General features: G+C 36.2%; 1 protein-coding gene across 1 annotated transcript in view; it reads right to left on the bottom strand.

Annotated features, from left to right (window-relative positions):
• Positions 1 to 13,658, bottom strand: part of LOC149086700 (mannan-binding lectin serine protease 2-like) — a 59,552-nt gene that overhangs the window by 36,501 nt on the left and 9,393 nt on the right. Inside the window, exon 2 of the mRNA XM_089231058.1 lies at positions 7,136 to 7,328. Within this exon, the coding sequence (XP_089087184.1) occupies positions 7,136 to 7,328 (193 nt within the window). The remainder of the gene's footprint in view (positions 1 to 7,135; positions 7,329 to 13,658) is intronic.

Below are 13,658 nucleotides of genomic sequence, written 5' to 3'. Positions count from 1 at the left end.
AAGAGCACGGTAATGGATTTAGGTGTAATTTTCAAGAGTGATTTTGAACTTCAGCGCTCACGCGGAAAGTGTTCTGTCAAAGTCTTACAAATCACTTTGCTTTATCGTTAGGTCGTCTGTACCATTAACCTCTGTTCCAGCGATGGCACGACTATTTTGCATATTATGACTTACCCTCACTTGAGTATGGCTCAGTAATATGGAGCTATATCCTTACAGCGATGAGCGTTCGTATTGAACAGCTACAGAAAAAGTTTTTGCGGTCATTATTCTGGAATTCTTTTGGTGTGTATGTTCGAGATGCACCTACTTCGGATCTTCTCTATTTTTCCAAGATGACATCTCTCGATAGCAGGCATACAACGCGAGAACTATCATTTCTACACAAAGTTTTTCACTGCAGAATTGATGACTCTTATTTGACGAGCCTAATTAGCATCTCTGTGCCATCTCATAGTTCCCACAATGTCTTTTATTTACCCCGTGCACGCACGAAAATTTGGATACTTCATCCATTTTGCTAGCATGTAAAAATTATAGTACTGTGATATTACCAGATATTTTTTCATAAAGATTCCTCATTCCACTACTGTACATATTTCTCACATTAATGTTTCTTTTTATCTCCAAAGAGTGCTTTCACATTATGATTTTTTTTTCTTTTGCTTTCCATGTTGATTTCCTTCTCCTTACTTATCTTTGTATTTTGTATTTTTGTGCAATTCATATATTTTTCGGTTTTTCATTTTCATTTTGGGTAGACGTGGCTTTGTCTTCCTTGTATCACATTATCAATTTGTATTTCCACATTACGTATATATATGTATTGCGCTATGTGTTTAGTTTATGATTTAATTTTTAACGCGTAAATTTCATGAATTATTATAGTTATTATTTTACTTTTCTTTTATATTTTCATTACTTCATTGTATTTTTGGTATTTTTATGTCCGTGATGGTTTTCCATCCCTGTAATTGGGCTCAGCCTGTTGAGATGTGCAAATAAATAAACGTACAGTATTTCTGTCCTTTTTAAACGCGTAAGGAGTTAATCTATAATTGAATATATGAGTCGTCCAGTTGCAAGACTCGTTAAGCGCAACCACATTTTTTTTGCAGAAAGTGAAAAATAAACTTTTGCAAAGTGTATTTTTCGAACTGACTGCTTGAAATTTAAAATTTTAACTGCATAACATTAACATTTCAACAAGCGTCAGCTGAAAAAAAAAATACACCAAAAGTTTTTTTTTCACTTTCTATAAAAAAAAAAATTCTGGTTGGCGCTTAACGAGCTTTGCAACTGGACGACTCATATACTATATGTGAATTTATTTGATAGTTCAGTATCCAATAAAGTAATCTAAGAATACGAAGAAAAGATTGTTTTGGAAAAGCGATTTATTTTATTTTATTTTTTCAAGAATTCAAAAACGATAATTTGATTTCCTGAACATTAACGTTATGATATTTTATGCCATGTTTTTGCATCTCTGTGATTTTTTTTATTACGTCTAAAAGCAAATTATTTCATAACAAAAAAGGAAAACGGTATCGATATATAAAAATTAACACAACTCAAAAAGTGCAAGAAAATATTGGATTTTTTCAATTTTTTTTTTTTAAAGCGTTGTTTCTTTCAACGAAAACGCTTTTGTTTCAGATGAATGTTCTATATATATATAATCTGGATTTTTTTGTAACTCTGTTAATTTAGAAAAAACGGAGTGTTTTGTATTTTTTTATTAATATTGCAAAGAGTTAATTACTTGATTAATAGAATTGGAATAATTGATTCAACCTTCTTTTTTGCCCTTCAATCTCATCATTTGGATTTTTTAATCAGGTTTTTTTTGTTTTAGTGATAACATTATCATTGGAAACATAATTATCACCAGAAATCAGGTTACCATTATTGGTATTAATTGTGATTGTTTTTTTATTGTTTGTACAACAGTTATTTTATGCACGTGAGGGATGAGTTAGATCGGTCTCAACGATACAAAGTCGATTTCTAGGTGTCATACTTTTTCATGCCTCTTATCAGAATTCCGGGTAGTCTTAACAATTTCAAACAAAGGATCGAATTTAAATATACGTGAGGTTGGGAGGGGGGAAGGTTTCAAGTTCTTTGTGTAAAATGACTTTTGGCAGTAAAGCAGTGAATTTAATGGCCAGTAACAAAATAAAATGAGATACAGAAGGTAAAAATTGATAAAAATAATTCAGAATAAATAAATATTTTTAATGATTTGATCGCCCCCACTGACCCCACCCAAGATGCGGTTATCAGAACCGCATCTGGATCCGGGCCTATAGGACCCGAAGTTAGTTATACAGTGATATCTCGACTAACGAGCGATTCGATTCGAATTTTTCTGCTAACGAAAATTTTTTTCGTGATTTGTCTGCCTCGGCTAACGAGCATTTTGGTTGATATGTATGCACTTGCTAACATAAAATAGCCGCGCCGTGAGCTGAATTTTCGTGCTAATCATCAACAGAATTATCCAAATGTCACTCGAACTCGATTACTTCGAACTCATTTACTTTCTTTTTCCAGATGTACCTTCAATTCTCTTTCTGAGAGCTTTTGGGCTGTTTCATGTAAAATGAAAGGTTCTCAACTAATGACAAATGCATTGAAAAAAAAAGAGCCTATTTTTTCAGAACACGCGTTCTTTCAGTGCAAGTCTCTTAGCATCAAATTGAACAGTCTGGACCAGGGCCGGAACTAGAAGGGGCAGAGGGGCAGCAGCCACGGACGGCAAAATTTAGTGGGTGGCAGTTTTAGGTGAAAACAAAGAACATTGTTATAGAACTATCGAATTTTAAAGTTGTGAAAGGGGGGCAAAAACCCTAGTTACGGCCCTGGTCTGGACACATTCTGGGAGTTTTTTCTATCTGCATGTATCAACTGAATGAATGAACGCCAGAACTTTGCCGCTGGACTTATCCTGTTGCCGAGATCTCTTCCAGCCCAGCTTCGTGGCAGAGTCTGTGACACTTCATTTTGTGTTAAAAATAAAAATAACTTACAATAGTTTTACAACATATTTTCCCCGGACAATTGGGTACTGTCGCGATTAACGAATTTTGTGGTGATTACAGACGAGATGGGGGTTGGGAGTTGGAGAAAAGTTTCGGGGTTTCGTTAAGACGGATGAATGTACGCATATTGAGGTATATTTTAAAAGCAAAATTGGAGGGGACCCCCATGCCATCTCATCTGTTACCTTACACTTGCCATATTATATCCGCATGTAACAGACACAGAAATGATCTGACCAAATCACAAATGGATGGGGACACTTACGAACTCAACTCGGTTGTATTGCATTGAGTACATTGGTGTGGAATAAAAAGACCTCTTTAGAGCATCTCTCATCATCCTGTAGATTCCTATTTATCCAATTTTGCAGCATTCGATCAGTGTTTGTGTTTTTTGTCAGTTTAGCGCAAAAAAAAAACTTATCGTCAAATTTAGGGACGTTTCTGGCATAGGCGGAGATAGACTTGAAAGTCTGGGGGTGGGGCATGATGATGATGTCAATTCATATATACGGAAATGCATTAGATCAGTAGGCTTTACCTTTGATGCTGGGAGGGGGGGAGCATTGCCCTCTCGTGCCCCCCCCCCGTATCTCCGCTTATGGTTTCTGGAACGTCTGCGGCTAACGAAGACGATTCCGGGATGAATCATCTTCGTTAGTAAAGGTATCACCACTGTATTGGGATGTCTTTCACCGAACACGTTGTAGTAGTATGTAGAAGAGCATCAATATGAAAACACTGACATCGTGTTACATCAAAAAGGAATTCTAAAAAGTTTATGACTAACTACTGATTAAATTAATTAATTTTAGTCTGAAATAACTTTAAATGATAATTTATTTATTTCGCTATGCCTCAAAAATTATTTTCCTTCTCTATGCATCTTGACATCATGTCTTTCAATAATTATGCAATTAACTTTTATTAATCGTGAAATAATTTGTCAGAAATTAAGAAATTATTTCTCTCATTTATTTATGTTATTTTTCACTAATTCTGAAATTAATTGCTTCAAAAATTATTTCTTCCAGTAATTCTCAATTTTCATAAATTTTGGAATTATTTCTTTCATTTATTCTAGAATTATTTCTTTTATCAATTCCGAAATTATTTTTTTTTCATTTTTTAGAGTGACCTAAAAATGGTTCCCCGAATAGTGAGCACTCATTAAAGCAAACTTAAACAGGGATTTATTAGAGAAAACTAGAATAAAGAGCGTGCACTGGAGACGACGATTCTCTCCTCGATTGTTTTCCTCACAATCTTCTCTTTTTTTCATTTTCGAATGTCCTCTCGAGTTGTTGAGATTTTTGTTCTCGTGTGGCTTTTTGCTTCTTCTTGGGCTTTTGAACCTTATACAGTGTTATTACATCAAGGTTTCGACTGGGGGGAATGTGCATACAGAACTCTACATATTCTTTCTTTAGTTCTAGAATTAATCGTTTTTCAATATTTTCAACCCTTTTCTGAAAATATGGCCGTGACGGCAACGACAAAAATCTCCGAGAGCCAAATGTGGTCCGCGGGCCCTACGTTGAAGACCCCCTGGGTCTACTCCTTTCCGTCGAAACGTCACTTTCAACTCAACGACAATCATTATTCCCCCGGAACTCCAATGCTCGTCTATAAGCGAGTTATCACATAAACTTCACATTATCCCAATGATAATAGCAGCAGCATTTTTTCTCTCTCCCCCTATAAACCATCCCGTAAGCGAGTGGTCGATGGAATGACAGACATCGAGACGGAAGGAGCAGAAACAAAAAATAACCTGCCAAAACGATAAAAATACACAAAAAATTATTCTTTTTCCTCTTCCGATTTTTTTTTTTCCAGCAGGGCCCACAAAGCGATTCGAGAGCAAAAGAACATTTCTCAGGGTCATGCACGAAAGACCATGAGAGAGAGAGAGAGAGAGCAGCATAAAGCCATTTAGAAAACAATGCCGGAGATGTGCACAAAGCGTGGGATGTGCCGCTTCTCTCCTGTCATTGAACCTCGATCATCAAAGGTGAAGGAGACTCAGACGGAAGTAGACACGAATCCAGTCCTAACATTTCTGTACTCAACTGATAAACATTACAATAATAATAATAATAATAATATAACAACCATCACAAAAGGAGAAACTAATAATAAGGATCACGGTACTATTCAAAGTACAATTTTTCGATAACCATTTTTTTAAAGAGATATTGAGAATGTAATAGAGAAGAAGAAGAAAACTCTCATGATATTGGAAAGGAAAAATATAGATTTTTCCTTTCCATATACATACATAGAGCTAAGAAGTTGTTTTGATTGGTTGATTTGAAATACCATCATTATTATTTCATAAATATTAAGTTGATCCAATGAAATGAAAAATTATGGTAATTATGTTCGATCGTTTCGTTCGAGGACACTAGTCACCACTCATACGTGGTCATACGCCAGTCAGTCCGTGGCGATAGCATAGGTGGTCCGCAGGCAGACTTGATCATTTGAATGAAAAGTTATTCAATTGTTGTTATTGATGCAGTATTAGAGAAAACATCTCTCTCTCTCTCTCTTGTGGGTTCAAATAAAAACTACATTCTCAGACTTAGGGGGTCACCATATCTCACCGAGGAAATTGCAATCATAAATACGGGACATCACAAATCGCAGCCGAAAAATTCAATTTACGACAAATTCGCTAATACAGTATACTGCTAAAATTTCCGAAGGGTGGAAAAGTAAAGGGCTGCTGTTGCTGCTGAAAATCACGGTGAACAAAAATGTGTTTCACGGAAAAAAACATTCATCACATGACTTCGTGACTGTATTTCATTGAGAAAAATGCGGATAACTATAAATGCAGCAAAATATGTGGAATCACCGATTGTCACAAAAACGTTACCATAAGTCGGCAAAATCTCTAAATTTTGCAAAAAAATTGATGAAAAATTGCAATAAATGGGACATAAAGAACACCTAGAACTTGCAATAAATTGAAACGGACCTCGCGGAAAAATATGTCGAACATGACAAATATGTTAGATGAATATTTATAGCCATAATTACCATAATATAATTGATAAAGCGTGAAAATTATCTTCATTCAAGATTCTAGTAAAGATTTTGGTGTCAAATAAAACTTCACTGAAAAAAAACAGGACAACTCTATAAAAAAAAATCAGAAGGGCCGAAAATTCAGGAATGTTCCATAAAATAGGGGACTTCTGGTCACAATACTCCTTCGGTAAGTTAGTGGTCCGTCGAATTGTTTCAGACGTTTTACCGGTCGTTGAGCTTGGAAAGGTTGAGAAACGCTGACCAATCTATATCATTACCATATTTAGAGTCAAAACTCATGCTGGTATCGTAGCCATTTAATAAGATTGATTTCGTACTAGTGTACATGAAAAAAAAGCTGCACATATTAGATCGGAAATATACAGGGTATATTTTAAGTCCAAATTCGGCCTTTATCTTATTAATCGATCGTCGTAGAGTAAAAAATGCTGAAAATGCGTTCAAAAATCGCTATGCACCAGTTTCAAGAGTGAAAATACAGTGTATCATGATTGATATAAAAAATATAAATTTTCATTCACCCCCTAAAAGTTGTTTCCTGGTCTCTCCTGGGGCAAAAAAAATAATCATCGTTTCCAAGTGTAATATTCACTGAGATACTTGAATTAAAAAAATGGGGAAAAGTTGGGAAAGAAAACCACGATCGCGGAAAAGAAGCATTATCTGTTAGTTTTTATTTTCTTTTTCCCGACTTGCTCTGATTTTGAATTCGAATATCTCGGCAAATATTACATTATACTTAGAAACGTGGAATTTTTTTTTCTGTTGGAATCAGGAGAGACAAGGAGCCGTACAAAAATTTAGATTTTTTTTTTTTAATTTATTACACAGTGTATTTTCACTCTTGAAACTGGTACACAGGGATTCTTGAACGCATTTGATCATTTTTTAAATTTAAAAATATACCTCTATATACGATGAGATAAAGGCCGAATTCGGATTTACAGGACACCCTGTACGGAAAATGGGGAAGATAATTTGACTTTAAATCGGAAAAGGAGAAATGTTTGACCGGAAAGATGACTCACCTTCTGTTGAGGGATGATCTGATATCTTCGCCGCAATATGAATCTTTGAATGCGTTGACCGTAACCTCGCAGCTGCTAGCGTTGATGTGCATCGGGTCGTTTGTGAAGTAAGCCTCGTGGATGGCCAGAATGTTGCGCCAGCTGCAACTCATCCGGAAATCTTGGTTCCAACAATAACTGCGCTCCACGATTTCTGTTGAGGAATTTATAATAAATAAATAAGAAATAGAACGAACTTTTTTTACGGATGCTGTCATGCAACGTGATTGGATATAATGTCTCAGCTATGTTAATGAATGTGACAAAAATTTATTTTAAATACATGGGAAGTGTGGGGATTATAGAACCCCATATTTTCATTGGAAGAGCGAATAATAGTTTTAACTTACGCACAATGTACATTAAACATTTTCATTTTAATGCAAAGTGTGCCAATTTTTTTTCCCCCATTCTTTACAGTTAGATTGGACGCTATTCTTTCCAAGATAGCGTGTAGGGTTATGTGAGATGCTGAATCTATCATTGAGCTGAGTTGGGCAAGAATATCTCTTCAAGACGGAATGTTTGGAAGACAGAAAAGGAGTGGGTCTAAGGCCGGTATTGCACTATGAAAGTTTGATAAAAGTTCTTTTATAAAACTTGAAAAATGCAGCCAATAAGGTCAACGGTTGCATTTTCTAGAATGTAACCAATAACCTTATTGGTTAGATTTTTCAAGTTTGATAAAATACCTTGTATAAAACTCAAAAAATTCAACCAATAAAGCTCATAGGTTACATTCGAGCAAATGAAACTGATAATCCTATTGGTGGCATTTTTCAAGTTTTATAAAATTATTTTTATCAAACTTTTGTAGTGTAATCCCGGCCTAAGAAAAATTTACGTGTCCTGTTCTATGTGGGTCCTCCTTGACTGTTCTGGGGAAAAAAAAAGAAGATTGCATGTTATTCGACTATGTGAACCCTTCCCCCCCCCCCCCACACCATCATCAAATGTTGAAACAAACTATGATTTTATTTTTAGTTTCATAGGCTCATTACATCCTGTTTAATAAATTTCAATTTATTCATTTTTAACCCTCTACGTTAGTGTCTCTCAAACTTTTGTCACCCGCGTCACGGCCGACTAGACATAATTGTTTAGTGGGCTATGCCCGCGTCTTCCTTGCCCGATTCCCGGTTCATCTGTGGCTCCCCAGAGTAGTTTGGTATATATGTTCCGATATAAAAGAACAACTTCAAAGCATAAATAGGCACACAAACCAATATCTCCAGCTAGCCATGATACCCCTGATAAATTTTGGCGACTCTCTTAGGAGCACCGGTGCACACTTTGAGAAACACTGCTCTATATATATATGTCATATTTCCCCAACCATTTAATATCTCCCCAAAAAAATATAATTTATTTTTTCTTGAACGTATGATATTTATTTTCAAAAACATTGAATTTGTCAATGCAACGACAAGAATCGAAATTTTTATAAAAATACAGGTTTTCAGGTCACCCATCATCTGTCAGATGAAAATATTAGAAATGCTATTCCATAATTCCCTGCCCCTCTTCCAGATATGAAATGGGGTTTTTTTTCAACTTAATTTACATTAAAACGGTGGGGTTTTTTTTTTGGTTTTGTTTTTTTTGTTCAAGCCTATAATTTATTTTCAATTTCCTTAGCCGCGAACTAGATGAGCAATAAATTGGTTACCTGGAACTTACCGAATGAAAATTTAAAGCCCATGAGCAGTCTTACGAGAACACTTTAAAGCTGTCATGGCTATTACATAAAATTCGCTTAGATAGGAAATAGACGTTGTATCTAGAAGTTAATTTATTGCCCATAAAATAAATGATAAGTATGTATCCTTATACATACTTATCATTTATTTTATTTGAACACATTTCTAACTGCACTATGAGGTTTGATTTATTGCACTGTAGCGCTTCATAGCAAGCCGTGTTCTGTCATTCATGCGCCGCTATTCAATCCTTTAAATGGCAGAAGAGTAGAAATCACAAAATCTCCTATACAAAATGTCATATCTTTTTTTAATTAAGGAAACTTTCCTCCGATTTTCAGCCGATGCATAATAGTAAGGGTATAGGGAAAAATTTTCTATTGAGAAATCACCCTTATGAAATATCTGGTCTTACCAATACTAAATAAGAGGCCAATACTAAAATAAGAGGCCTTCAAGGAGGCAAGATATTTCATCAATGCCGCTTAAGGTTAAGAAAAAGCTCTAAAGATCAGTTATAATTAAGGTAACCAGTGTTGTTACTGTGTTTTTATAAAATAAGCGAAATGTACTTATTTTGTTAGGAAACCGTGCTCATCGATCGAAACGAGAGAAAAAATTCTACAGTATTATGATGTGAATTTGTAACAGCATCTGGCACCAAACAAGCCCCCCCCCACCCGAGGCTGTGATTTAAATACCATTAAGCTGACCATATATCCCGTTTCGATCCCCTAATCAGTAATTTTTTGATTAGCGTGATTTTGCTTTGATTGTAGTAATGCCATATACCTGGGCAATGATTGGTGGATGCCCCGCTATCATCTCAATCATGTGCTCAGCAAAGGGTGTCCGCAACTTATGAGTTGAAAATCTGGTAACCCTTGTTTTTATAACGGATCTGCTAGAACACGTTAGCGTCAGAGTTATTTAAAACTCAGCAAAAAAAATTTCAGGTTACGTTGAAAATGTCTTGAAATGAGCATTTCTGAAGTTTTGTATTGTGTTGAGTAAAATTGAGAAAAACTTCAGCGATTTTCGGACTACCTAATTAGGACGCTCGTTGGATGATATTGACTTCAAACTGATTCAGTGAAGGATCACTCGGTTTGTAAATGAATACAGTAGGACACCCATATAACGTCTACCACTTTCAACGTTACCGCACTTATAAAGTTAAAGTCCCTGTTAGCATAAATAGCAGGTTGGTCATACTCGTTATTAAGTCAAAACACCAAAGTCATATTTTTTCGATCTCCAGGACCCACGTTGTACCGAGGTCTGGCTTTATTTGAAAGGAAAATTCGGCAAAATCATTTTTTGGGCGGTTCTTCTCAAACAGGGACCGTTCATACTTGAGAAAGTTTTCAACTGGCTCCGACTATTAATAAATCCGTGATTTCCTATATACTAAAACAAACACTGAAAATGATTGATTATTTTTCCACTAAAACACAAAGTTGAGAATACAAAAAAAAAAGTATAGAGTAGGAAGGGGGGGGAAAAAAGAAGATGTAGGTATGTAAGTAAGTCAGAATTTGATACATCGCTGATTCTCTTAATTATATGGTTACGGAAAACAGTGACGCAATGCAATGCGATTTTCTTGTTTTTTGGGAAGTAAAATCACTTGAAGAAAGGATGAATGCTCTATCAAAAACCGATGAATGCGGAAAAAAAAATGTGGATCTTTCGAGGCAATTTTAGCATGGTGAAAACAAAATTGATCGCATTCGCTATCGATCAACGACTGGCAAGAACATCATGCACCTATACCCAGAAAGCACCGATCGCTTTGATACGTAGTTGAATCACCCGCAGTTACCTTCCTACTCGCAAACTGGGCAATTCATGTTCATGACATTTTTGTTTTTTTAGAAGCAACGGACGATTTTGAGAATTCTTTCACAAAATATATGCTAATACGTGGGGAGAGTATGTGTATGAATAACAGGGGAAAAAAACCATCTAGAAATCACTATCTTCCGCCGATTTCGATGTCCCCCACGCAAAGATAAGTTCTGGTCAACCTTAAAATAGAAGCAACTGCAGAGTTTGGATGGTTTTTTTTTTCAGCTTCATATATGGTGAATTGATGGAATTTTGTGATGGAGGTTACAACAGATTTCTACAACCTTTTTTTTATTGCTGCGAACTGGTGAAAGTAGTTGAATCATTTCGCGGACCAGCAAAAGAATAAATAAAGGTGAAAAATCATTTGTGGGCCGACAAAAAAAAAAAATAACTACAGAAATAAAAACCAATGCGTGAGAGACGGTATTTTATTTAAATAAATTTAAGATTATGTATTATGTAACGTCTATATACATATGAATTGAGCGAAACGTTTCGTGGACCAGCACTTGAAGAACACTTCGTTATAATATTTGTACGAAAAATTAACGGCGATAATCGGCGATAAATCTGGTAACCTTGTTCTAACCCAGTGTTTTCCAAAGTGGATGATGCAATAGTCCAGAGGGGGGTGGGGGTGGCGATAGAAGCTACAGAAATAACATAGGATCCTATGAATTCACTTGAGTTGGGGGGGGGGGGCGATGGAGCAAAAAAGTTTGAGAAACTATGTTCTAACCTAAACCGCACATGAGAAAAAGGAAGAAAAATAAATAAATGGAAAAGAAAAAAAGCAGTATGATAGATACGTAGATAAGAGAGCATGCAGTATATTTTTCTTTTCACCCTCATTTTACGTGTTCTCTTTCGCTCATACATACATACATGTATATAGCAGAAAGGGGCCGTTCAAGTATTACGTAAGCAAATTTTTAGCCTTTTTGACGCCCCCCCCCCGGTCAGCAAAATTTCATCATCAGCTCTGCCCCTCTGAATCCTAACTCATATTTTTCATAAAGGGCGGTTGCTGACATAAGCATTATCCAAACCCCCCCCCCCCTTGTCATCAAAAGTCAGCAAATCGGAAACCCCCTCCCCTCCATCGATGATGACGTAATAACGGCCCCAAAGATGCATTATATGCTGGGGGAAAAATCACTAAGGAGTATAGAAAAACACAGGGTTGAAAAAAAACACTTCGGTTCATAGGGTTACATTAAAGCTTCGCGATGGTGAAGAGAGAGGAAAGAAAACACAGAGAACTAGATTGAATTTATTCCACTGGCGTTTGGACGAAACATTTCGTCCGTGATAGTAAAAAGTTTAATCAGACCAGTCTTCTGCAGACATTTTTTTTTGTCACCGAAAACGAACCCGGTACATAAAAGTAGTCGAACCGGACATCTATCTCAACAGTGTCGTGGAAAGTCAGTTTCAAACATACCCTATGACTACCATATCCTAGAAAAATTATTAAAACAGAGGAGCGTCCTTTGCCGATGACTAACAATGAACTGTAGATTTTTTTTTTTTTTTTTTCAATTTTTTCATTTTATAGCTATGAACCTTTTGTACAGACGGCGCTAGTAAAAAGGCCATGCGAGAGTGAAAGATTTTAAGATCAAGTTCTCGGTTCCACAAATACAAATTTTTCTTGTTATATTCACAGCTTCAAAAGCACAAGTGAGATGAAGTGATAGGTGAGACTTTCCTCACTTTATCCGCCTACATTCCACAAGAAAGCTCGAACAAATGAAGAACAGGTACAAAAAAATGGTTCCGTTTCGTTGGTGATGTGGACATTTCTCACTTCTCTTTGAAGCTTCTTTCTTTGCCGCCTAAAAAAAATTCGCGGGTAAGTGTTAAAAAAGCCTTAACGCATAGAGGGCAGCAAAAATAATGTCAGCGGGGATCCTGTCGGAATCTCAAGGGTCAAAAACGCAACGAAATAAATTCACCGGGCGAAGGACTGACTTCTCTAAACACACTAAAAACCATCACAGAGAGAAGGTTAATGGTCAAGAGAAAAACTAGTTTTTTGCTGGTTGTCTACTTTCGTTTGTAGCTCAACTTTCCCGCGTGTGTGTGTATATATATACGCCCTTCTTTTTCCTTGTTGTTGAGGTTGTTATATATTTATTATCATGCGATTCATTTTTTATTATTATTATTCGTAACTGGTGTTTTCGAGGGCTTTGTCCTGCCGATTCCCGAGCGTTGGACTGACCGGCCCCTGCTAAAGATGAATACGAAAAGGTGATGAAACGGGTTTGAAGAGCTTGTCATCTGTTATAGAAATCAGTTCTTTTTTGATCGGGAATGAATACCGCCTACTCCTCGAGCCTTAAAGTAACGGCCAACGCCCACATCCACACCCTAATCCCCTCTGATTCAAATCACCATAGAAATAGAAAGAGTTATTTTATAATACTAATAAGATTCTCAGACTGTATATAACTGCTATTTCTCCCAATTTTCTCATTGTGAATTTTAATTTAACACTGTGAAGCTTTTCTTTTGCAATGGCCTTCCTACAGTGAAGCAAATATTTGGTGGGAAAAAAAATTATATCCCTTCCTTCAGTTCTTGGTAACTTTTTCTGGTTGCCTAGATTTACAGTTTTCGCCTGAAAGACTTTCTCAAGGTCTATGGAACGTACCATACATCATAAAATGTATCGGAATTCGTGATGCACATTAGGCAGTTATATTCTAACTCCTCACAGTGACTGAATAAAAAAATGCAGGATTTTAGCTTAAAGGGGGGGGGGGAGGAAAAATGCAACGGAACAATTGAACATTTTGCGACGAGTTATTTGGGAAAGAAAAATGAAGTTGTGTGCCCCATTTTCCGGCCTCAAGTAAAAGCCAATGCGTACGTTCGATCAGACGGGACGTATGGTCATCAAACTTGTAACTGACATTTATTTC

This window comes from Pholcus phalangioides, unplaced genomic scaffold, assembly GCF_987345545.1.
Source record: "Pholcus phalangioides strain wild (caught in Gottingen) unplaced genomic scaffold, Ppha-v1.0 ptg000004l_1, whole genome shotgun sequence".
Lineage (NCBI taxonomy): Eukaryota > Metazoa > Arthropoda > Arachnida > Araneae > Pholcidae > Pholcus > Pholcus phalangioides.
This window is presented reverse-complemented; position numbering and strand designations above follow the sequence as displayed.